General features: G+C 40.0%; 1 protein-coding gene across 5 annotated transcripts in view; it reads left to right on the forward strand.

Moving 5' to 3' along the window:
• The first annotated feature begins 12,826 nt into the window (after nucleotides 1-12,826).
• Nucleotides 12,827-25,245, forward strand: part of ZNF510 (zinc finger protein 510) — a 35,345-nt gene continuing 22,926 nt past the window's right edge. Inside the window, exons 1-3 of one of the 5 annotated variants that reach the window (XM_041742748.1) lie at nucleotides 12,895-12,973; nucleotides 14,728-14,795; nucleotides 16,245-16,303. In XM_041742748.1, coding sequence (XP_041598682.1) covers nucleotides 14,741-14,795; nucleotides 16,245-16,303 — 114 coding nt within the window. In that variant the 5' untranslated portion in view covers nucleotides 12,895-12,973; nucleotides 14,728-14,740. Of the gene's footprint in view, nucleotides 12,974-14,727; nucleotides 14,796-16,244; nucleotides 16,304-25,245 lie in introns of all 5 variants that reach the window. The other 4 variants (XM_041742744.1, XM_041742745.1, XM_041742746.1 and 1 more) reach the window with 4 other exon arrangements.

The raw sequence follows: 25,245 nt of genomic DNA on the forward strand, positions 1-25,245 counted from the left end.
GCTTTTGCTGCATCCCAAAGATTTTGAACAGTTGTATCTTCATTCTCATTAGTTTCCATGAATCTTTTTAATTCTTCCTTAATTTCCTGGTTGACCCTTTCATCTTTTAGCAGGATGGTCCTTAACCTCCACGTGTTTGAAGTCCTTCCAAACTTCTTATTGTGATTTAGTTCTAATTTCAAGGCATTATGGTCTGAGAATATGCAGGGGATGATCCCAATCTTTTGGTATCGGTTCAGACCCGATTTGTGACCCAGTATGTGGTGTATTCTGGAGAAAGTTCCACGTGCACTTGAGGAGAATGTGTATTCAGTTGAGTTTGGATGTAAAGTTTTGTAGATATCTGTGAAATCCAATTGGTCCAGTGTATCATTTAAAGCTCTCGTTTCTTCGGAGATGTTGTGCATAGAACACCTATCGAGTGTAGAAAGCGCTAGATTGAGGTCACCAAGTATAAGTGTATTATTATCTAAGGATGTCTTAACTTTGGTTATTAATTGATTGATATATTTGGCAGCTCCCACATTCGGGGCATATATATTGAGGATTGGTAAGTCCTCTTGTTGGATAGATCCTTTAAGTATGATATTGTGTCCCTCTTCATCTCTCACTACAGTCTGGGGGTAAATTTTATTTTATCTGATATAAGGATGGCTACCCCTGCTTTCTTTTGAGGACCATTTGAATGGTAAATGGCTCTCCAACCTTTTAATTTCAGGCTGTAGGTGTCCTTATGTCTAAAAAGTGTCTCTTGTAGACAGCAAATAGATGGGTCCTGCTCTTTATCCAGTCTGACACCCTGCGCCTTTTGATAGGGGTCAGTAAGCCCATTCACGTTCAGAGTTACTATTGAGAGATATGAATTTAGTGTCATCATGATACCTATCAGTCCCTGTTTTGTGGATTGTTCCATTGGACTTCTTCTTAAAGGGGAATTTTAAGAGTCCCCCTTAAAATTTCTTGCAGAGCTGGTTTCGTGGTCACATATTCTTTCAGTTGCTGCCTGTCTTGGAAGTTCTTTATCTCTCCTTCCATTCTGAATAAGAGCCTTGCTAGATAAAGTATTCTTGGCTGCATGTTTTTCTCATTTAGGACCCTGAATATATCCTGCCAGCCCTTTCTGGCCTGCCAGGTCTCTGTGGAGAGGTCTGCTCTTAATCTGATATTTCTTCCCTTATAAGTCAGGGGTTTCTTGTCTCTTGCTGCTTTAAGGATCTTCTCTTCATCTTTGGCATTTGCAAGTTTCACTATTAAATGTCGAGGTATTGAATGGTTTTTATTGATTTTAGGGGGAGATCTCTCTATTTCCTGGATCTGAACGCCTGTTTCCCTTCCCAGATTAGGAAAGTTTCCAGCTATGATTTGTTCAAATACATATTCTGGCCCTCTGTCCCTTTTGGCGCCCTTGGGAACCGCAATTAAATGTAGATTTTTCTACCTCAGGCTGTCACTTATTTCCCTTAATCTATCCTCATGATCTTTTAATTGTGTCTCTTTTTTCCTCAGTTTCCCTCTTTGCCATCAACTTGTCTTCTATGTCACTCACTCGTTCTTCCACCTCCTTAACCCTCGTCGTTAGGACTTCTAGTTTGGATTGCACCTCATTCAATTGATTTTTAATTTCTGCCTGATTGGATCTAAATTCTGCAGTCATGAAGTCTCTTGAGTCCTTTATGCTTTTTTCTAGAGCCACCAGTAGCTGTATAATAGTGCTTCTGAATTGGCTTTCTGACATTGAATTGTAATCCAGATTTTGCAACTCTGTGGGAGAGAGGACTGTTTCTGACTCTTTTGAGGTGAGGTTTTCCTTCTAGTCATTTTGCTCAGTGCAGTGGTCAAAAACAAGTTGTATTGGGAGAAGGAGAAAAAGAGAGGAGAGAAAGAAGGAAAGAAAAGAGAAAAGGAAGAAAAAATAGAAAAAAGAGAAGAAAAGGAGTAAGAAAAAGAAAGGAAAAAAGGGGTGGGGGAAGCAAACAGAAATCAAAAAGCAAAAAAAAAAAAAAAACATGGGACTGTATCTTCTGATTCTGTATACTTTATATCCCTTGACTTCCCCTGGAACTTGTCTAGCTGGTCTTCTGGGGGAGGGGCTTGCTGTGCTGATTTTCAGGTGTTAGCACTTGGGGGAGCTGCTCAACCCCCTGCCTGATGCAGGGCTCAGTGAAAGATGTTTAAGCTCTTTATCCGGTGAGGCCACTGTGAGGCTCAGTGGGGGTTGTTTACCCTGTGAAGCCCCAAAGGAAGGACAACAGTGGCGGCGGCCAGCTCTGGAGCCCTGCATTCAGCTCCTGCAGTAACTACGGAGCTCTCCCTCTGCAGGGGTCTGGATGCTCCCTAGGTGGACCGCTGATCTGCTCACCATGGGGCAGAAGTGTCCTTGCTGTCCTGTGCCCTCCTGGCTTCTGCCTGTCCCGCGGGGAGCACCGGATCCTGGGCTGTGTCCCCGGCGCTGTGTGCTCTGGGGCCTGCACTGTTGGATTCGCGGTCTCGTCCACCTAGCCCCTTCCGCGCAGAGCCTCTGCCAGTGCCGCCTCGGAGCTTCTCTGGGGGTGCAGCCCCCTCTGCGCAGAGCCGCCGCCTGAGTCCCCTCCAAGCTGCTCCCGGGTCTAGCCCGGCGCGCGCTGCAGCACTTTACGGAGCTCGGCAGCAGGGTGTTGCGTGCTCTCCCGCCGCGCAGGTGCTCTGTTAGTGCCCCTGGGAGCCTGAGGGGATCCCCGCCCCTCCTGGGATCCTGCTCTAACTGCCTGCGAGCGCCTTTCGTCCTGGAAGATTAGTGAAACTCCTGCTTTTCCAGGCGGGGCTTTCCTCTCCTGGGGGCACTCACCCCAGCCTTAGCCCAACTCCTCGCGGGGCTCCTCCCCCTTGGATGCTTTTTGTTTCTTTATTTCTTTTTTCCCCTGTCTTCCTACCTTGATAGAAGCGTGAACTCTTCTCACTCTTTTTAACTGAATGAAAATACAACTTCTCAAAATTTGAGGATGCAGTGAAAACACTGTTAGGAGGGAATTTTGTAGCCTTGTAGATGAAAGCTCTAAAATCAATCATCTACGACTCCACCTTAGAAAACTAGAAAAGGAAGAACAAATCCAAAGAAAGCAAAAGAAAAGCAATAACTTGGGCAGAAATCAATGAAATTGTAAACAGGAAGCCAACAGAGAAAAACAATGAAACCAAAAGCTGATTCTTTTAAAGGATAAACTAATTAACCTCTACCCAATCCAAAGAAAAAAACTACTAGTTACTAATATCAGAAATGAAAAGTTAGGACATCACTACAGATCCTGTGGTCATTAAAAACATAATAAAGGAAAACTATGGACAACTCTGGATGCAAATATGATAAGCTAGATGAAATGAACCAATTCCTCAAAAGACAGAATGTACTCACAAAAGAAAAAAAGTCTGAATAGGCCTATATCTACTAAAGAAATTAAATCAGTGATTATTAACTTCCAAAATATAGAGCACCAAGGCCCAGATGAGTTCCCTGAAGAATTCTACCAAACATTTAAGGAAGAAATTATACCAAGCATTTATAATCTCTTCCAGAAGACAGAAGCAGAGGGAATGTGTGCTTACTTATTCTATGAGTACAGCATTGCCCTAATACCAAAATCAAACAAGCATTACAAGAAAAGTGCTGACCAATATCTCTCAATACCGTAGATGCCAAAATTCTCAAAATACTATCAGATTGAATCAAATAATATATTAAAAAATACATAACCAACTAGCTAATTTATCCCAAATATGGAAGGCTGGTTCCATATTTAAAAATCAATGTGATGTAATATAATCCATCACACCAACAAGCTAAAGAAGAATCACATGGTCATATCAGTAGATACTGAGATGGCATTTGACAGAATCTAGTACCTATTCATGATAAAAAAAAAAACTCTCAGCAAACTAGGAATAGAGGGGAATTTCCTCAACTTAATAAACAATATCCACAAAAAACCTACAGCTAGCATCATGCCTAATGGCAAATAACTAGAAGCTTTCCCACTGAAGTCAGGAACAAGGCAAGGATATCACCTCTTGTTATTCCTTTTCAACATAATACTAGAAGTCCTACTAATACAGTAAGACAAGAAAAGGAAATAAAACTTACTGAATGGAAAGAAATAAATAAAGCTTCTTTGTTCACAGATGACATAACTGTCTATGTAGAAAATCTGAAAGAATGAACAACAAAACTCCTGGAACTAATAAGCAATTATAACAAGGTTGTAGGCTACAAGAATATATGCAAATGCCAATCATTTTCCTATATGCCAGCAATAAACAAGTAGAATTTGAAATTAAAAACATAATACCAGGGCAGCCGGGGTGGCTCAGCGGTTTAGCACTGCCTTCAGCCCAGGATGTGATCCTGGAGACCCGGGATCGAGTCCCATGTCAGGCTCCCTGCATGGAGCCTGCTTTTCCCTCTCCCTGTGTCTCTGCCTTTCTCTCTCTCTCTCTCTCTCTCTCTCTCTCTCTCTCTCTCTCTCTCATACTTTCTGTGTGTGTGTGTGTCTCATGAATAAGTAAAATTTTTAATATAAATCTAACAAAAAATGTATGAGATCTATATGAGGAAATCTACAAAACTCTGATGAAAGAAATAAAAGAACTAGACAAATGGAGAGATACTCCAAGTTTATGAATTGGAAGACTCAATATTGCCAGGATGTCAGTCAATCCCAGTTTGATGTATAGATTAAATGTAATCTCAATCAAAATACCATAAATATTTTATGGATACAAACAAACTGATTCTAAAGGTAATATAGAGAGGCAAAATATCCAGAGACACTGGCCAATGTAATTAAAAAAGAAAAACAAATTCAGAGGATTGACACTACTCAACTGCAAGACTTACTATAAAGTTGCAGCAATCGAGATAATGTCGTAGAAAGAAAGATGAAAGAAGAGACTAATAGATCAATGGAACAGAATAGACAGCCCAGAAATAGACCCACACAAATATAGTCAACTGACCTTTGAAAAGGAACAAAAGTAATGCATTGGAGAAATGACAGATTTTTTAATAAATGGTGTTGATGCAACTAGATGTCCACATGAAAAAAAAGAGATATCAGGCTTTTATACATCTTTTACAACTATTAACTTGTAATGGATCTTAAGCCTAGATGTAAAGTGCAAAGATACCACAGAAGAAAATCTAGATGATCTTGGGTTTGGCACACTCTGGTGCAGGGTGTTTATAGTGGAGAGGGTTGTATATGTGTGGAAGCAGGAAGTATATAGGAACTCTATATTTTCTGCAGTATTTTGCTGTGAACCTAAAGTTGTTCTACAAAATAAAGTCTATTAAAAAAAAAAAAAAGACAGAACCAGCCTGAAAGAGCTCCCAATGGCCAAAGATGTCACATATTCAGCAAAATCATAAGTATAGCAATGGATTGTAGCCCAAAGAGTGAAATAAATCTCCATGTTCATACAGATAAAAACAAGTGATTGAATAAATAAGTACATAGGGGAGAAGGGACACATCCTTCTTGCAGAATTCCAATCAATAACTATAGAAGACGTCAATGTAATTCAGCCAAATACCACCAGAACACATGCGAATTAAACAATTTAGATTTTAATAGTCATCACAATGAGAGCACACATTACATGGGAATTATAAAGTGTTTCAGTAAGAGGGTGTTAGAAAGGAATTATAAGACTTGAGCTTTAGTTTCTTTTGCAGTAGTTCCGAAATAGGATTGGGTGTTGTTTAAAAAAAAAAAAATTGTTCAGGATTGGGTGTTGTTTAAAAAAAAAAAAAGCAACAGTCCCTTGTATCAGTAGAGAAGAAGATGTTTGGTATTTTCAGAGTGGTAGAGCAACTGCGTTTTTGTCTTTATTCATGCAAAACAATAGTCTTCTTTATGTTACATCACAACAGTCACAAAATTACCTTATCTGCTTGTGTTCAGTGATATTGTTTACAACCTACAGGAAAACACCACTGTTCAGCTATGAGCAACCAGGACAGCATTTATTCACAGCCAGGCTCTCTCTAAGTATCAGGTCAGTTCCTGGACAACACAGGCTGCTATATGCTTTTTCAAACAATGAGGGAAATTAAAAATCACGGAGTAGGGGCACCTGGGTGGCTCAGCAGTTGAGCATCTGCCTTGGGCTCAAGTCCCACATTGGGCTCTCCACAGAGAGCCTGCTTCTCAATCTGCCTATATTCTGCCTCTCTCTGTGTCTCTCGTGAATAAATAAATAAAATCTAAAAAAAAAAAGAACACCAGAGTAATAACTGAATCAGGCAAAACCCAAGGATGAGGATGTTTTATAACCTCAAAGTATCCCTCGGCAAATATTTATTAGTAACTGTCATGGTGTTGCATCTACATTGACAACACTGGATTTGGGGCAGGGGGTGGGGCATCAGTGGTCCATCTTGGCACACTCAGGCCAGTTTTTCTCAGGTATGAAGCAGGGTCTCAGGCATGGTATAGGAATGAAGAGATATGGTTTCCTAGGAAAGGAACTGAGAGGCCTTATATTTTTAAAACATTTGTATTCTTAAAGAACTTCAGACACTTAAACTTTAAAACTCTAGAAATTATTTTAATTGCTTATACTTGAATTGCTATGAAATTTATTTATTGTAATATGAATTCCATTGGATACGGCCTTGCTATGTTCCAGCACCTTCCTCACTGTTCTAACAAAATTACTGAATGTTCTCCTTCCACTGCTTTAAGCCCCGGCTTTAACACATACTACCTACTTACTTTCTTTTCTTCTTGAAGTTGTTTTGCAGGATCAGTTTTTAAATATTTTAGCAATATATTTAGCAATGTACTTGTTAATATTGCTATACATTTTCTATTCTCTTTTGAACATTACTAAAAATTTTTATTGGAATAAAGGTTGGAATTGTTCCTTTATGTTTAACAAATAAAATATATAAATGTCAAAGGGAAAAAAAAACACATAGAAAATTTTTTTTAGAATTCTGATTGGAACTTTAATTATATTGTTTCCATCTAGAAAACCGGTATTTATTGAAGTTTTTTTGAAGTTTTTTAAGTGTTAACAGAATAAAGTTTTATACCTTGATTCACATAAGTTGCAATAACTTAACTGGCAACATTAATCTTTTTTTTCTTGCTAATCAAAATTATTTTTATCATTGCCATATAAAATAATCTATATTACAAAATAACAACCAAGAAAAGTGTGTTTGCTTATATATAATTATAGGTACATTTTGTATGTATACATACCCATACACAAAGACAATCTAAATATGTTGAGGTTCCTAATTTCAGAAGTGTGAAAATACAAGTTTATTCCTAAGAGATGCATAATTTGCATGATAATTGTTTTTTTATTGAGTTGTGTGTACTTTCAGGGATTACTTATGGAAGATTGAAAAATTTACTTTTTCTTTTTCTTTTTTGCCCCAAAGATAAACTCTGAGGAACACAAATACTATTCTTTTATGTTAATGATAGGCTCCATTTCCTGGTATTTGTTACATTTTACTGTTTTATTCACAAAAGCTGTTTACATGAGATGAAGTCAATTGTATACTGGTACCCACAAAATGGGAGCCCAAGTCACAGATCTAAACCTAAGTCTGCCTGATCTCATGGTACTCATCTCATTGTCAAAGACACCTAACGTATGCTTATAACACTCAGCTTTAGCTAGCTGACTTTACCTTCATAAGGAAACTTACCTTTGGCTTATAAGGAAATCTCAATTAATAAAATTCGCTCTTGCCCCAAATCCCTTAGAACAGTGCTCTATGGTTTGTTTTTCCTTAAATAAAATACATCAAACTTGTTACTGTTTTAGTTTTGTTATTTGATACATATTTTTTCTTCTCTTGGCAGCTCTGAGTTAAAAGGCACACTTTTGAAAAAACAGTCCAAAATCTTCCCTTTATAAGTTGCATAATACAAAACTCCCAAGCACGCAGAAAAGGAGAAAATAGTAAAAGGCACATACCCATATACTAGAGGTAGAAACCCTTAACATATTGCTACATTGGCCTTCTCTAATTATTTTTCAATTACAAATATGCAATATGTATGTGAGATATTTTAATATACATCTTTCTGAGAGATAAACAGCTTCCAAGATAAGCAGAAACTGAAACTGAAAGAATATGTGACCACCAAACCAACTCTGCAAGAAATATTAAGGGGGATCCTGTAAAAGAAAGAGGAAGCCCAAACAAATAATCCACAAAAACAGGGACTGAATAGGTATTACAATGACACTAAATTCATATCTTTCAATACTTACTCGGAACATGCATGGGTTAAATGATCCCACCAAAGACACAGGGTTTCAACAGGATAAAAAAACAAGACCCATCTATTAGCTGTCTACAAGAGACTTATTTTAGACATAAAGACACCTCTGGCCTGAAAAAGAAAGAATGGGTCTTTATTTATTCAAAATAAAGCTGGGGGGGGGAAAGAAAGCTGGGGTAGCAATCTTCATATTAGATAAATTAAAGTTTATCCCCAAAACTGTAGTAATAGATGAAGAGGGACACTATATCATATTTAAAGGGTCTATCCAACAAGAAGTCCTAACAATCATGAATATTCATGCCCCTAATGTGGGAGCTGCCAAGTATATCAATCAATTCATAACCAAAGTAAAGAGATACTTAGATAATAATACACTAACAGCAGGAGACTTCAACATGGCACTTTCTGCAAATGACAGATTTTCTAAGCACAACATCACCAAAGAAAAAAGGGCCTTAAATGATAAACTGGACCAGAGGGATTTCACAGATATATACATAACTTTCCATTCGAAAGCAACTAAATACACATTCTTCTCAAGTGCACATGGAACTTTCTCCAGAATAGACCACATAATGGGTCACAAATCAGGTCTCAACAAATACCAAAAGATTGGGATTGTCCCTGGCATATTTTCAGACCACGATGCTTTGAAACTAGAACTCAATCCCAAGAAGAAGTTTGGAAGAAACTCAAACACATGGAGGTTAAAGAGCATTATACTAAAAGATGAATGGGTCAGCCAGGCAATTAGAGAATAATTAAAAAGACCCATGGAAACTAATGAAAATGAAAGCACAACTGTTCAAAATCTTTGGGATACACCAAAAGTCATCCTAAGAGGGAAATACATCACAATGGAAGCATCCCTCAAAAAACTGGAAAAAATCAAAAACACAAACTAACCTTGCACCTAAAGGAACTGCAGGGAGAACAGCAAGTAAAACCTACACCAAGCAGAAGAAGAGAGATAATAAAGATCCCAGCAGAACTCAATGAAATAGAGACCAGAAGAACTGTAGACCAGATCAACAACACCAGGAGTTGGTTCTTTGTAAGAATTAATACAATAGATAAACCATTAGCCAGCCTTATTAAAAAGAAAAGAGAAAAGACTCAAATTAATAAAATCATGAATGAAACACTTGATCACAACCAATGATCGCAACCAATACCTAGGAAATCCAAATGATTTTAAAAATGGGTTATAGGCAGCTATATGCCAACAAATTAGGCAATCTAGAAGAAATGGATGCATTTCTGGAAAACCACAAACTACCAAAACTGGAGCAGGAAGAAATAGAAAACCTGAACAGGCTGATAACCAGGGAGGAAATTTAAGCAGTAATCAAAAACCTCCCAAAACACAAAAGTCCAGGGCCAGATGGCGTCCCAGGGGAATTCTATCAAATATTTAAAGAAGAAATCATACCTATTCTACTAAAGCTGTTCCAAAAGATAGAAAGGGATGGAATACTTCCAAACTCATTTTATGAGGCCACCATCCACTTGTTTCTGAAACCAAAGACCCCACCAAAAAGGAGAATTATAGACCAATATCCCTGATGAACACAGATGCAAAAATTCTCAACAAGATACTAGCTAATAGGATCCAACAGTACATTAAGAAGACCATTCACCTTGACCAAGTGGGATTTATCCTCGGGATGCAAGGCTGGTTCAACACTCATAAAACAATCAACGTGATAGGTCCCATCAAGAGAAAAACAAGAACCATGTCATCCTCTCAATAGATGCAGAGAAAGCATTTGACAAAATATAGCATCCATTCCTGATCAAAACTCTTGAGAGTGTAGGGATAGAGGGAACATTCCTCAGCATTTTAAAAGCCATCTACGAAAAGCCCACAGCAAATATCATTCTCTGTTTTTTTAAAGATTTATTTATTATTCATGATAGACACACACACACACACACACACACACACACACACACACACACAGAGGCAGAGATACAGGAGGAGGGAAAAGCAGGCTCCATGCCAGGAGCCGGATGCGGGACTCAATCCCGGGACTCCAGGATGGTGCCCTGGGCCAAAGGCAGGCGCCAAACCACTGAGCCACCCAGGGATCCCGCAAATATTATTCTCAGTGGAGAAACACTGGGAGGCTTTCCCCTAAGATCAGGAACAAGACAGGGATGTCCACTCTCACCAATATTACTCAACATAGTACTAGAAGTCCTAGGCTCACCAGTCAGACAACAAAAAGAAATCAAAGGCATTCAAATTGACAAAGAAGAAGTCAAACTCTCCCTCTTTGCCTATGACATGATACTGTACATAGAAAACCCAGAAGACTCCACCCCAAGATTGCTAGAACTCCTACAGCAATTCAGCAGTGTGGCAGGATACAAAATCAATGCCCAGAAGTCAGTGGCATTTCTATACACTAACAATGAGAATGAAGAGAGAGAAATTAAGGAGTCGATGCCATTGACAATTGCACCAAAAATCATAAGATACCTAGGAATAAACCTAACCAAATGGTCAAAGGTCTATACCCTAAAAACTACAGAACACTTCTGAAAGAAATTGAGAAAGACACAAAGAGATGGAAAAACATTCCATGCTCATGGATTGGAAGAATTAATATTGTGAACATGTCTATGCTACCCAGGGCAATTTACAGGTTTAATGCAATCCCTATCAAAATACCATGGACTTTCTTCAGAGAGTTGGAGCAAATGATCTTGATATTTGTGTGGAATCAGAAAAGACCCCGAATAGCCAGGGGAATATTAAAAAAGAAAACCAATGTGTGGCCATCATGATGCCTGATTTCAAGCTGTACTACAAAGCTGTGGTCATCAAGGCAGTGTGGTACTGGCACAAAAACAGACACATAGATCAATGGAACAGGACAGAGAACCCAGAAATGGGACCTCAAGTCTATGGTCAACTAATTTTCAACAAAGCAGGAAAGATTACCACTGGAAAAACAATAGTCTCTTCAATCAATGGTGCTGGGAAAATTGGACATCCACATGCAGAAGAATGAAACTAGACCATTCTCTTACACCAGACACAAAGATACTCAAAAATGGATGAACGATCTAAATGTGGGACAAGAAGCTATCAAAATCCTAGAGAACACAGGCAACACCCTTTTGAACTTGGCCACAGCAACTTCTTGGAAGATACATGTATGAAGACAAGGGAAACAAAAGCAAAGATGAATTATTGGGAGTTAAGATAAAAAGCTTGTGCACAGCAAAAAAAAAAAAACAGTCAACAAAACTAAAAGACAACCTACAGAATGGGAGAAGATATTTGCAAATGACATATCAGATAAAGGGCTAGTATCCAAGATCTATGAAGAACTTATTAAACTCAACAGCCAAGAAACAAACAATCCAATCATGAAATGGGCAAAAGACATGAACAGAAATTTCACAAAGGAAGACATACATACAGCCAAGAAGCACAGGAGAAAATGCTCTGCATCACTTGCCATCAGGGAAATACAAATCAAAACCACAATGAGATACCACCTCACACTAGTGATAATGGGAAAAATTAACAAGACAGGAAACAAATGTTGGAGAATATGTGAGAAAGGTTAACCCTCTTGCACTCTTGATGGGTTTGTGAACTGGTGCAACCACTCTGGAAAACAGTGTTGAGGGCCTCCAAGAGTTAAAAATAAAGCTACTCTGTGACTCAGCAATTACACTACTGGGGATTTATCCCAAACATGCAGATGTAGTGAAACGGCAGGACACCTGCTCCCCAATATTCACAGCAGCAATGTCCAAAATAGCCAAACTGTGGAAGGAGCCTCAATGTACTTCAGTAGATGAATGGATAAAGATGGGGTCTATATATACCATGGAATACTCCTCAGCCATCAGAAAGGACGAGCACCCACCCTTTGCTTCCAGCGGATGGAACTGGAGGGTATTATGCTGAGTGAAGTAAGTCAATCAGAGAAGGACAATCATCATAGGGTCTCACATATGGGGAATATAAGGAATAGTGAAAGGGATTATAGGGGAAAGGAAAGGAACTGAATGAGAAAAATTAGAGAGGGAGACAAACCATGAGAGACTCCTAACTCTGGGAAACGAACAAAGGGTAGTGGAAGGGGAGGTGGGTGGGGTGATGGGGTTACTGGGTAATGGGCATTGAGGAGGGCGCTTGATGGGATGAGCACTGGGTGTTATACTATATGTCGGTAAATAAAACTTCAATAAAAAATATTTTAAAAAATTAACCTTCCCTGCATAATCCCAATGTTACCAGAATTAACAAAAATAACAATAACTTCCCTTAATATTTCTAATATCAGATCTATACACAAATTTCCCCAGTTGTTCCCAAATGTCTTCTGGTTTTCTCCAACCAGGACCTGATCCATGAACACATCCTATATTTGACATTTTGTCAAAGTCTAAGCCATAACCTCTGGGGCTTTGGTAGAACCACGGCGCAAGATATTCGTACCCAGTGCTAACCCTCTGCCTACTGGCCCCAAGCCCGCCCAACACACCGGAAATCCGCAAGGAGCCACGGTGTCTCCCTGGGAAATGTAGTCCTGAAGGTCCTGGCTCAGCGCGCGGCATTGTGGGAACGGATATCCCGGATTTCTCCCTGCGCGTGAGAAGTTCTCCTCACTTCCCGGCTTCCGCCCTCTCTGGCCCTGCGGGCGCGGCCTCATTACTTTCAGGTGAGAGGGGAGCCGGTGCCTGGTCCTCCGCGCGCCTGGTGGGGTGGGCTTGTTCCCAGAGGAAGGCACCCGGACGACTAGGGGCATCCCAGCTGACCCCAAGGCGGGAGCACCCCGCCTGTACCCGAGACAGATACGAGCGTCGCCCTGGCGGAGGCGGTTGAGGGGCGGGCGGGGCGGGCCCTCCCCGCGGGCTCTGGGGCCTGGATGGGGCGAGTGCTGTGAGACGACGTTCCCAGTAGCCCGAGCACGGGCGCTGATGCGCCGGCAGGGGAAGATGCCTTGCTGGCGGCGGTGCGCAGTGTGCCTTTAGGATACTGCATGTTGACCGTGAACCTAGCATGAAGCACGGGCTTGAGCCTCAAAGCCAGAAAGACCGAGTAAATTCCGCCTTTGTCACTCAGGTGTAAGTCAGGTTCTCATCTGAAAATAAAGATATTAGTAAAAACTGCTTCCTGGCGTTGTTTGGAAAGAGGTACGTCAGCATCTATGAAGCATGTTGTCAGTGTGAGTTACTAAACAGTAAGTTCAAGGTATAAGCCGACTGGTAGTGTTGTCTCCCATCATATTTAGAAGACACTTTGCTCTTTTTTTTATTTAATATTTAAATTAACCTTCACAGCCATTCTATAGGTATAACCACAGAATTTTTCTGAATTTTATTTTATTTAAATTCAATTAGTTAACACAGTGTATTATTCGTTTCAGAGGCAGAGTTCAGTGATTCATTAGTTGCATGTCAATCCAGTGCTCATTACATTACATACCCTCCTTAATGCCTGTCACCCAGTTCCCCCCCCCCCCTCCCCCAGCAACCCTTTTGTTTCCTATAGTTAGAGTCTCTTATGGTTTGTTTCCCTCTCTGATTTCCTCTTATTTTTCCTCCCTTCTACTATGATCCTGTTTTGTTTCTTAAATTCCACATATGACTGAAATCATATAATTGTCTTTCTCTGATTGAGTTATCTCTCTTAGCATAATACCCTCTAGTTCCAGCCACATCATCACAAATGGCAAGATTTCATCCTTTCTGATAGCTAAGTAATACTCCATTGTGTATATATACACTTCCTCTTTATCCACGTATTGTCGATGGACATATGGGCTCATTCCATAGTTTTAACCATATAATTATAAAAAGACAAAATGGACTCAGAAGAGGGAAATTATAGACTGAAGGTCAAAAAGATAAGGAAGCCAGGATATAAATACAGATATGCTTTACTCCCAAATTTAGCTATTCCTAATATCCTGCCTACCAGAAACCCAGCACTGCAGCCTTCACAGCACTAGCAAAGTGACTTGTCCCCATATTCCCAGGACTATGACTGTAAAGTCAACATTAACTAAATGACACTCTGTGACAGGTATATATATTCCGGGGTTTCTGACATGTCTCCAGAACTGGATAAGACAGCCTCCTGGCACCTCCTGTACTGTTCAGGCTGTCTCGGTCTTGAAGGCTCAGTCTGATATTGTACTGCAGTGCTGTCCAATAGATAAAGTGAGCCATATATATAATTTTAAATGTAGCCCCATTAAAAACTAAAATGTGAAGTTAGTTTTAGAGCGTACTCTTTATCTCAATATATACAAAACATTATTCAACATGTGGCACTAGCCACATTTCAAATGCTCAACAATGGGATGTGGCAAGTGGCTACAATAATGGGTAAGGAGTTCTAATGAATTTGAAGACAATCAAGTTTAAAGCCCTACCAATGGGTCCGAACCAGGATGATTTTGCTCTCTAGAGGACTTTTGGAAATGGCTGGAGATGATTTGGGCTGTCACAACAGAGGAGGAGTGCTAAGAGCATCTGGTGAGTAGAAACCAGAAATTCTGGTAGACATTATACAGCCCCCACATGACAAAGAATTAAACAGCCCAAAATGTCAGCATTGCTGAAGTTGAGAAACTCCTCTCAATGAAAGTTTCATTTAAAAGGAATTTGTTTCCTAGGCCTAAGTCTCCATGCCTCTGGAACAAAGTAGCTCTTGTGTAGCAGGGAGGAGAGGAGCCCCACCTGGGGACAGGAGTCCCACCTGGAGGAAGAGCTCATCTGGCAGGAACCACCCTCACCAGAACTTCAGAACAGATGCAGAAGAACCCAGAAAGGAGTTGTTCCTAATTTGCTCCACAGAAGCAGTTCTTAAATTACCTTGTCCAGAAAGAGCCAGACTTGATGATGTCACCACTGTGTGACATCACTGTGTGACTGTGTCACACAGCCAGACTGTGTGACAGTGGAAACTGGACCAGGTTGCAGAAAGTAGTGAGCTGGGGTTGAAAGAGATAGGTGATTATCAGGCCATATGGGAGAAGCCACAGCCAGGGCTGAGGAAATTTAGTCCAGTCCTTCTTAAACAGCCCCCCATTTTCTTCATTTTCCCTCTTGCCAGATTCTGAGCCACTTTCACATTGTGTCTGTCACAAGTGGCATCTAAATATAGGCTGAGGCTTCCTTTATCTTGAACACATAGAATTATAAAATGACTGACAGTATCAGAGGGGATTTCTACCTCTGACTTGAAATTTAAAAAACAAAAAAAAGTGGAGCCTGAGATGTATATCCCCAGTCACTCAGGACAGAGCTAGGGGCAAAGCAAAGTGTGGTTCATTTTGTCACACATAAGTCACTAGAAGTGCCTTATCAAAAATCTTACCAAAAGGACAAAATGATTTTAAATTTTTTTTTAATTTTTATTTATTTATGATAGTCACACAGAGAGAGAGAGAGAGGCAGAGACATAGGCAGAGGGAGAAGCAGGCTCCATGCACCGGGAGCCCGACGTGGGACTCAATCCCGGGTCTCCAGGATCGCATCCTGGGCCAAAGGCAGGCGCTAAACCGTTGCGCCATCCAGGGATCCTGACAAAATGATTTTAAAATATTTTGGCACTAAGCATCTTTTTTCCCCCCAGAGTTTTCTGTTGATTTTATAACTCAAGGTATAAATAATAATAGGATATTAATATTACCCTCTTTTAATTTTGTGTTAATTAGAGGGGGACATAAAATTAATAGGAAAATAATTTACAGTGACCCAGTGAAAAACAGCAAGGTTACATCCATAGGATCACATCAGACTGTATTACATATTCAGGGAGTGCTGTGTCTATGTGGTGCTTCTTCCCCTTTCTCAAATGTCAACAGAACATTATTCCATAGGGAGGCCCTTTCCCCAGCTGATGTGATGAGATTTTTAGGCAACTGAATCTGGAAGCTCACCAGACCTCTTATAATTCCATTCCTCTTTCCTTATCCCCAGCTTATCCTTCACAGTTCTCTGTACTCCCCCAACAACAGCAGAAAATGAAAACATCTCAGGTGAGTTAATTTATATATACCTATTTTATAATGAATTTAAAGGTAGTTAACACAGAAAAGTAGCAATAGAAATGGATCCAAACTATTCAGGGAAGGTACAAAAAAGCAGATGAGTAGTTCAGCAGAGTTGGCCTATAGATAGATGCTGCTCTCTGAAGTTACACATTGTCCCCAGTGCAGGTGCAGATCTCTTCCTGACCTTTCAGATAGCCATGGAAGAGAGTCGGACAGTATTTGTTTCAAGATTTGCATCGATAAGAATCTTAAATTCGACGTTCCTCATGATCCTAAAGTCAGGCACAGTGTCTTTGTTGGTCTTCAGATAGAGGATAGTCCAGATCTTTCCAATAACAACCCAGAAATAATTGTAGAATATTGTTTTCACTTTTTCCTCAATGGAAGTAAGGGGCACGTTGCCAAAGCAGGGTTTTTGTTAATACAGCTGTCAATGTAAATAAATTAGAAGTAGACCTTTTTCTGATCATCCTGCTAGATCCAGAGGTAATACTGAAACTAATTGGAGGTCAACATGAATAAGTCATATGTTCATGTCCTAAAAATAGCTCTTTTTAAATATTTCTCTCAAGTCCCTGATTCAAACAAGTTGTTTAGCAAATATCTTAAAAGTTCTGTTCTCTAGCAAATGCTATCACACGGCCATTCACGTTTCAGACTCTTCACGTTTCAGTCTCTCCTCCTCTGCCTGTGACCTGCACTCATCCGTGACCTAACTACAGTCAAATCCAGTGGGTCTCACCTTGTGCTTACCTCACAGACCTGTCTGCAGTGCCTGACTCTACCCCTACTCTGTCCTTCTGGAAGGTCTCCCATGTTAGTGTCTGTGACAGCCTCTGCTACTGTCCTGCCTCTTGTTTCTTTCATGGAATCATCTTTTTTTTTTTTTTTTTTTTTTGCCCTTTCATGTGTCTCATCACAATTTCCGTGCCTTCTCACTATTTTTCCAACTGGTCTTCTTGACTCATTTCATCCCCACTCTGGTTTCAACAATGATGTATTTCCTAGTTCTCACAGATAGAACTCTGCGGCCCACTGTGACCAATAGCATTTTTTTTATTGTTAATTTTATTTATTTTTTGAGAGAGAGCATGAATAGGGAGAGGGACAATCAGAGAGGGAGAGAGAATCCAAGCAGACTCCCGGCTAAGTGTGGAGCCCTACTTGGGCCTTGATCTCACAACCTGAGCCAAAATCAAGAGTTGGATGCTTAGCCAACTGAGCCACCCATGTGCCCCACCAATAGCACTTTTTATGATGATGGAAATGGTCTATATTTGCATTGTCCCAAATGATGGCCACTAGCCACATATACCTGTTAGATACTTGAAATGCAGCTAGTGTGACTAAGGAACCAAATTTTTATTTTTTTAAATTTTTTTTTAAAGATTTTATTTATTTATTCATGAGAGACCCAGAGAGAGAGAGGCGCAGAGACACAGGCAGAGGGAGAAGCAGGCTCCACGCAAGGAGCCCAATGTGGGACTTGATCCCGGGTCCCCAGGATCACACCCCGGGCTGCAGGCGGCGCTAAACCGCTGCGCCACCGGGGCTGCCCGGAACCAAATTTTTAATTTAAGTTTTAAATAGTCTCACATGGCTAGGGATTGCCCTATTGAACATAGGTGACTCAACATCTCTGTGCAGGTATCTAAAAGGCAACTCCAGCTCAACTGATTCAAAGTAAAAGTCAATATTTACAGTCCTTCCCAAACTAATTCCCCTCATCTTTCCTTATTCGATGGAAAATAGAATATCCCTGGTCAACCAGACACCCAAGCCATGGAAGTGCAGTACATCCCTGGCTTCTCTTGTTCTCACTGTCTCAACTCCTGCCATGATCTGGTGTGTAATTGTGTCTTGCTACTTTTCCTATTTGTCAAAGATACACCAATTTTACATTGTCAAACCTAATGTATTTTAAATGCATTCCTCTACTTTATTCCTCAAACTGCTGTCTCATGGTCTCACACCTGAACTGTTGGAACAGCTTCTTTACTAACCTGCCTACTTCTTTCTTTACCTACTCAAGCACATCTTCCACATGGGTAGTTCATCTAAATGCTAGTGAGGTAATGTCTCATCTCTATTTAAATCACCTCACTGGCTCCTCACCCCACACAATAAAATTCCCAGTTTCTCAGAATAACGTTTAGGCTTTAGAGGCCTTACCAGCTCCTAGTTCTGTTTTTTACATTATTGGTGCTCTGACTTTTTTGACAGCCTTTTACTGAGCAGCCAAGATGTTCCAAGGAAGTGATATGTGCTATATTTAAAGCTTAAACTATACAGATGTTTTTCTTTCCAAACAGTGTTCACAATCTAGTAGGGGGTGCGATATTTAAAATTTTACTATGTGACTTTATTGTACAGCAAAACCTCATTTGGTTTTTTAAACATATCCTCCTATTCCTAACTGCTTCATATCATCTTCTCATTGTCTTCTCTGGAATGACTTTAGAACCACATCCTCATTCTGTTCACCTGATGCTATGGATTGAGTCGTGTCCCCCCACAAATCCATATGTTGAATCCCTAACCCCCAGTGCGGCTGTATGTAGAAATAGAGCTTTCAGAAGGGAATGAAGATTAAGTGATGTCATAAAGGTAGGATACTAATCCAATAGGATTAATGGTCTTACAAGAAAAGGAAGAGGTCTTTCTCTGTCTCTCTCTCTCAATACATAGGCACCAGGCAAAGGCCATGTGAGGACACAGCAAGAAGCCATCTGTAAGTCTGGAAAAGAATGTCACCAGAACCCATGCATCCTAATACTCTTATCTTGGACTTCTGGCCTCCAGAATTGTGAGGAAAGAAATATCTACCATATAAGCCAGTCTGTGGTATTTCATTATGATAGCCTGTGCAACTAAGATCCCTGGCTCTTTACTTTCTCTTTGTTTTCATTTTATTTTTACTTATGGTAAAGTCCAGATAACATAAAATTTATCATCTTAGCCGTTTTTTTAAGCTGTACAGTTCAGTAATGTTAAGTACATTCATATTGCTGTGCACCCAAACTCTAGAACTCTTCATCTTGCAGAACTGAAGTTGTATACCTGTGAAACAACAGCTCTCATTCCTCCCACCATTCACCTCTGGCAAACATCATTCTGCTTTCTATTTCCCTACTCATATATGCGAAATCATACAGTATTTGTCTTTTTGTGACTGGCTTATTTCACTTAAAATCCTCAAAGTTCATGCATGTTATAGCATGTATCAGAATTTCCTTCTTTTTAAAGGCTGAGTAATACAGCATTGTGTGTATATACTACATTTTATTTATCTCTTCATCAGGTGATAGACACTTAGGTTACTTCCACATTTTGGTTATTGTAAATAATGCTGCTATGAACACAAGTGTACAGATACTTCTTTGAAAATCTGTCAGTCTAATGGATATATATACCTAGAAGTGGCATTGCTATATCATGTGGTAATTCTCTGTTTAATTTTTTTAATAATAAATTTATTTTTTATGGGTTCAATTTGCCAACATACAGAATAACACCCAGTGCTCATCCCGTCAAGTGCCCCCTCAGTGCCCGTCACCCATTCACCCCCACCTCCCACCCTCCTCCCCTTCCACCACCCCTAGTTCATTTCCCAGAGTTAGGAGTCTATATTCTGTCTCCCTTTCTGATATTTCCTACCCATTTCTTCTCCCTTCCCTTCTATTCCCTTTCACTATTAAATATATTCCCCAAATGAATGAGAACATATAATGTTTGTCCTTCTCTGATTGACTCATTTCACTCAGCATAATACCCTCCAGTTCCATCCACGTTGAAGCAAATGGTGGGTATTTGTCATTTCTAATGGCTGAGTAATATTCCATTGTATACATAAACCACATCTTCTTTATCCATTCATCTTCCGATGGACACCGAGGCTCCTCCCACAGTTTGGCTATTGTGGCCATTGCTGCTAGAAACATCGGGGTGCAGGTGTCCTGGCATTACATTGCATCTGTATCTTTGGGCCCAACAGTGCAATTGCTGGGTCGTAGGGCAGGTCTATATTTAACTCTTTGAGGAACCTCCGCACAGTTTTCCAGAGTGGCTGCACCAGTTCAGATTCCCACCAACAGTGTAAGAGGGTTCCCTTTTCTCCCCATCCTCTCCAACATTTGTGGTTTCCTGCCTTGTTAATTTTCCCCATTCTCACTGGTGTGAGGTGGTATCTCATTGTGGTTTGGATTTGTATTTCCCTGATGGCAAGTGATGCAGAGCATTTTCTCATGTGCGTGTTGGCCATGTCTGTGTCTTCCTCTGTGAGATTTCTGTTCATGTCTTTTGCCCATTTCATGATTGGATTGTTTGTTTCTTTGCTCTTGAGTTTAATAAGTTCTTTATAGATCTTGGAAACTAGCCCTTTATCTGATACGTCATTTGCAAATATCTTCTCCCATTCTGTAGATTGTCTTTTAGTTTTGTTGACTGTATCCTTTGCTGTGCAAAAGCTTCTTATCGTGAGGAAGTCCCAATAGTTCATTTTTGCTTTTGTTTCCTTTGCCTTTGTGCATGTATCTTGCAAGAAGTTACAGTGGCTGAGTTCAAAAACGGTGTTGCCTGTGTTCTCCTCTAGGATTTTTTTTTTAAATTTTTATTTATTTATGATAGTCACACAGAGAGAGAGAGAGAGAGAGAGGCAGAGACATAGGCAGAGGGAGAAGCAGGCTCCATGTACCGGGAGCCCGATGTGGGATTCGATCCCGGGTCTCCAGGATCGCGCCCTGGGCCAAAGGCAGGCGCCAAACCGCTGCACCACCCAGGGATCCCTCTTCTAGGATTTTGATGGAATCTTGTCTCACATTTAGATCTTTCACCCATTTTGAGTTTATCTTTGTGTATGGTGCAAGAGAGTGGTCTAGTTTCATTCTTCTGCATGTGAATGTCCAATTTTCCCAGCACCATTTATTGAAGAGACTGTCTTTCTTCCAGTGGATAGTCTTTCCTCCTTTATCGAATATTAGTAGACCATGAAGTTGAGGGTCCACTTCTGGATTCTCTATTCTGTTCCATTGATCTATGTGTCTGTTTTTGTGCCAGTACCACACTGTCTTGATGACCACAGCTTTGTAGTACAACCTGAAATCTGGGATTGTGATGCCCCCAGCTATGGTTTTCTTTTTTAGTATTCCCCTGGCTATTCGGGGTCTTTTCTGATTCCACACAGATCTTAAAGTAATTTGTTCTAACTCTCTGAAGAGAGTCCATGGTATTTTGATAGGGATTGCATTAAACCTGTAAATTGCCCTGGGTAACATTGACATTTTCACAATATTAATTCTGCCAATCCATGAGCATGGAATATTTTTCCATCTCTTTGTGTCTTCCTCAATTTCTTTCAGAAGTGTTCTGTAGTTTTTAGGGTATAGATCCTTTACCTCTTTGGTTAGGTTTATTCCTAGGTATCTTATGCTTTTGGGTGCAATTATAAATGGGATTGACTCCTTAATTTCTCTTTCTTCAGTCTCATTGTTAGTGTATAGAAATGCCACTGACTTCTGGGCATTGATTTTGTATCCTGCCACGCTGCCAAATTGCTGTATGAGTTCTAGCAATCTTGGAGTGGAGTCTTTTGGGTTTTCTATGTATAGTATCATGTCATCGGCGAAGAAGGAGAGTTTGACTTTTTCTTTGCCAATTTGAATGCCTTTGATTTCTTTTTGTTGTCTGATTGCTGAGGCTAGGACTTCCAGTACTATGTTGAATAGCAGTGGTGAGAGTGGACATCCCAATCTTGTTCCTGATCTTAGGGGAAAGGCTCCCAGTGCTTCTCCATTGAGAATTATATTTGCTGTGGTCTTTTAGTAGATGGCTTTTAAGATGTTGAGGAATGTTCCCTCTATCCCTACACTCTAAGGAGTTTTGATCAGGAATGGATGCTGTATTTTGTCAAATGCTTTCTCTGCATCTATTGAGAGGACCATATGGTTCTTGGTTTTTCTCTAGCTGATATGATGAATCACATTGATTGTTTTATGAGTGTTGAACCAGCCTTGTGTCCCGGGAATAAATCCCACTTGGTCATGGTGAATAATCTTCTTAATGTACTGTTGGATCCTATTGGCTAGTATCTTGTTGAGAATTTTTGCATCCATGTTCATCAGGGATATTGGTCTATAATTCTCCTTTCTGGTAGGATCTTTGTCTGGTTTTGGAATTAAGGTGATGCTGTCCTCATAGAATGAGTTTGGAAGTATTCCATCTCTTTCTATCTTTCCAAACAGCTTTAGTAGAATAGGTATAGTTTCTTCTTTAAACATTTGATAGAATTCCCCCAGGGAAGCCATCTGGCCCTGGACTTTTGTGTCTTGGGAGGTTTTTGATGACAGCTTCAATTTCCTCCCTGGTTATTGGCCTGTTCAGATTTTCTGTTTCTTCCTGTTCCAGCTTTGGTAGTTTGTGGCTTTCCAGAAAAGCATCCATTTCTTCTAGATTGCCTTATTTATTGGCATATAGCTGCTCATAATATGTTTTTAGAATCGATTGTATTTCCTTGGTGTTGGTAGTGATCTCTCCTTTCTCATTCATGATTTTATTAATTTGAGTCTTCTCTCTCTTCTTTTTAATAAGGCTGGCTAATGGTTTATCTATCTTATTAATTCTTTCAAAGAACAAACTCCTGGTTTTGTTGATGTGTTCCACAGTTCTTCTGGTCTCGATTTCATTGAGTTCTGCTCGAATCTTTATTAACTCTCTTCTTCTGCTGGGTATAGGATCTATTTGCTGTTTTTTCTCTAGCTCCTTCAGGTGAAGGTTAGCTTTTGTATTTGAGTTCTTTCCAGGTTTTGGATGGATGCTTGTTTTGACATGTATTTCCCCCTCAGGACTGCTTTTGCTGTATCCCAAAGATTTTGAACGGTTGTATCTTCATTCTCATTAGTTTCCATGAATCTTTTTAATTCTTCCTTAATTTCCTGGTTGACCCTTTCATCTTTTAGCAGGATGGTCCTTAACCTCCACGTGTTTGAAGTCCTTCCAAACTTCTTGTTGTGATTTAGTTCTAATTTCAAGGCATTATGGTCTGAGAATATGCAGGGGACGATCCCAGTCTTTTGGTATCAGTTCAGACCCGTTTTGTGACCCAGTATGTGGTGTATTCTGGAGAAAGTTCCATGTGCACTTGAGAAGAATGTGTATTCAGTTGAGTTTGGATGTAAAGTTTTGTAGATATCTGTGAAATCCAATTGGTCCAGTGTATCATTTAAAGCTCTTGTTTCTTCGGAGATGTTGTGCATAGAACACCTATCAAGTGTAGAAAGTGCTAGATTGAAGTCACCAAGTATACGTGTATTATTATCTAACGATGTCTTAACTTTGGTTATTAATTGATATATTTGGCAGCTCCCACATTTGGGGCATATATATTGAGGATTGTTAGGTCCTCTTGTTGGATAGATCCTTTAAGTATGATATAGTGTCCCTCTTCAACTCTCACTACAGTCTGGGGGTAAATTTTATTTTATCTGATAATAAGGATGGCTACCCCTGCTTTCTTTTGAGGACCATTTGAATGGTAAATGGTTTTCCAACCTTTTAATTTCAGGCTGTAGGTGTCCTTCTAAGATGAGTCTCTTGTAGACAGCAAATAGATGGGTCCCGCTTTTTTATCCAGTCTTGACACCCTGCGCCTTTTGATGGGGTCATTAAGCCCATTCACGTTCAGAGTTACTATTGGAAGATATGAGTTTAGTTTCATCATGATATCTATTCACTCCTTGTTTTTTTGGATTGTTCCACTGGACTTCTTCTTAAAGGGGAATTTTAAGAGTCCCCCTTAAAATTTCTTGCAGAGTTGGTTTGCAGGTCACATATTCTTTCAGTTCCTGCCTGTCTTGGAAGCTCTTTATCTCTCCTTCCATTCTGAATGAGAGTTTTGCTGGATAAAGTATTCTTCATTGCATGTTTTTCTCATTTAGGACCCTGAATATATCCTGCCAGCCCTTTCTGGCCTGCCAGGTCTCTGTGGAGAGGTCTGCTGTTACCCTAATACTCCTCCCCATAAAACGCAGGGATTTCTTGTCTCTTGCTGCTTTAAGGATCTTCTCTTTATCTTTGGAATTTGCAAGCTTAACTATTAAATGTTGAGGTGTTGAATGGTTTTTATTGATTTTACGGGGAGATCTCTCTATTTCCTGGATCTGAATGCTTGTTTCCCTTCCCAGATAGGAAAGTTTTCAGCTATGATTTGTTCAAATACATATTCTGGCCCTCTGTCCCTTTCGGCGCCCTCAGGAACCCCAATTAAACGTAGGTTTTTCTTCCTCAGGCTGTCACTTATTTCCCTTAATCTAATCTCATGGTCTTTTAATTGTTTGTCTCTTTTTTCCTCAGTTTCCCTCTTTGCCATCAACTTGTCTTCTTTGTCACTCACTGGTTCTTCCACCTCGTTAACCCTCGTCGTTAGGACTTCTAGTTTGCATTGCATCTCATTCAATTGATTTTTAATTTCTGCCTGATCTAAATTCTGCAGTCATGAAGTCTCTTGCGTCCTTTATGCTTTTTTCTAGAGCCACCAGAAGCTTTATAATAGTGCTTCTGAATTGGCTTTCTGACATTGAATTGTAATCCAAATTTTGTAACTCTGTGGGAGAGAGGACTGTTTCTGATTCTTTCTTTTGAGGTGAGGTTTTCCTTCTAGTCATTTTGCTCAGTGCAGAGTGGCCAAAAACAAGTTGTATTGGGAAAAGGAGAAAAAGAGAGGAGAGAAAGAAGGAAAGAAAAGAGGAAAAGAAAAAAGAAAAAAGGAAGAAAAATAAAAAAGAAGAAAAAGAAAGAAAGGGGAAAAAAGGGTGGGGGAAGCAATCAGAAATCAAAAAGAAAAAAAAAAAACCCAAAAGACACGGTGGAGTATCTTCTGTTTCTGTATACTTTAAGTCCCTTGACTTCCCCTGGAACTTGTCTGTCTAGCTGGT

This window comes from Vulpes lagopus, chromosome 2 (genome assembly GCF_018345385.1).
Source record: "Vulpes lagopus strain Blue_001 chromosome 2, ASM1834538v1, whole genome shotgun sequence".
Classification (NCBI taxonomy): domain Eukaryota; kingdom Metazoa; phylum Chordata; class Mammalia; order Carnivora; family Canidae; genus Vulpes; species Vulpes lagopus.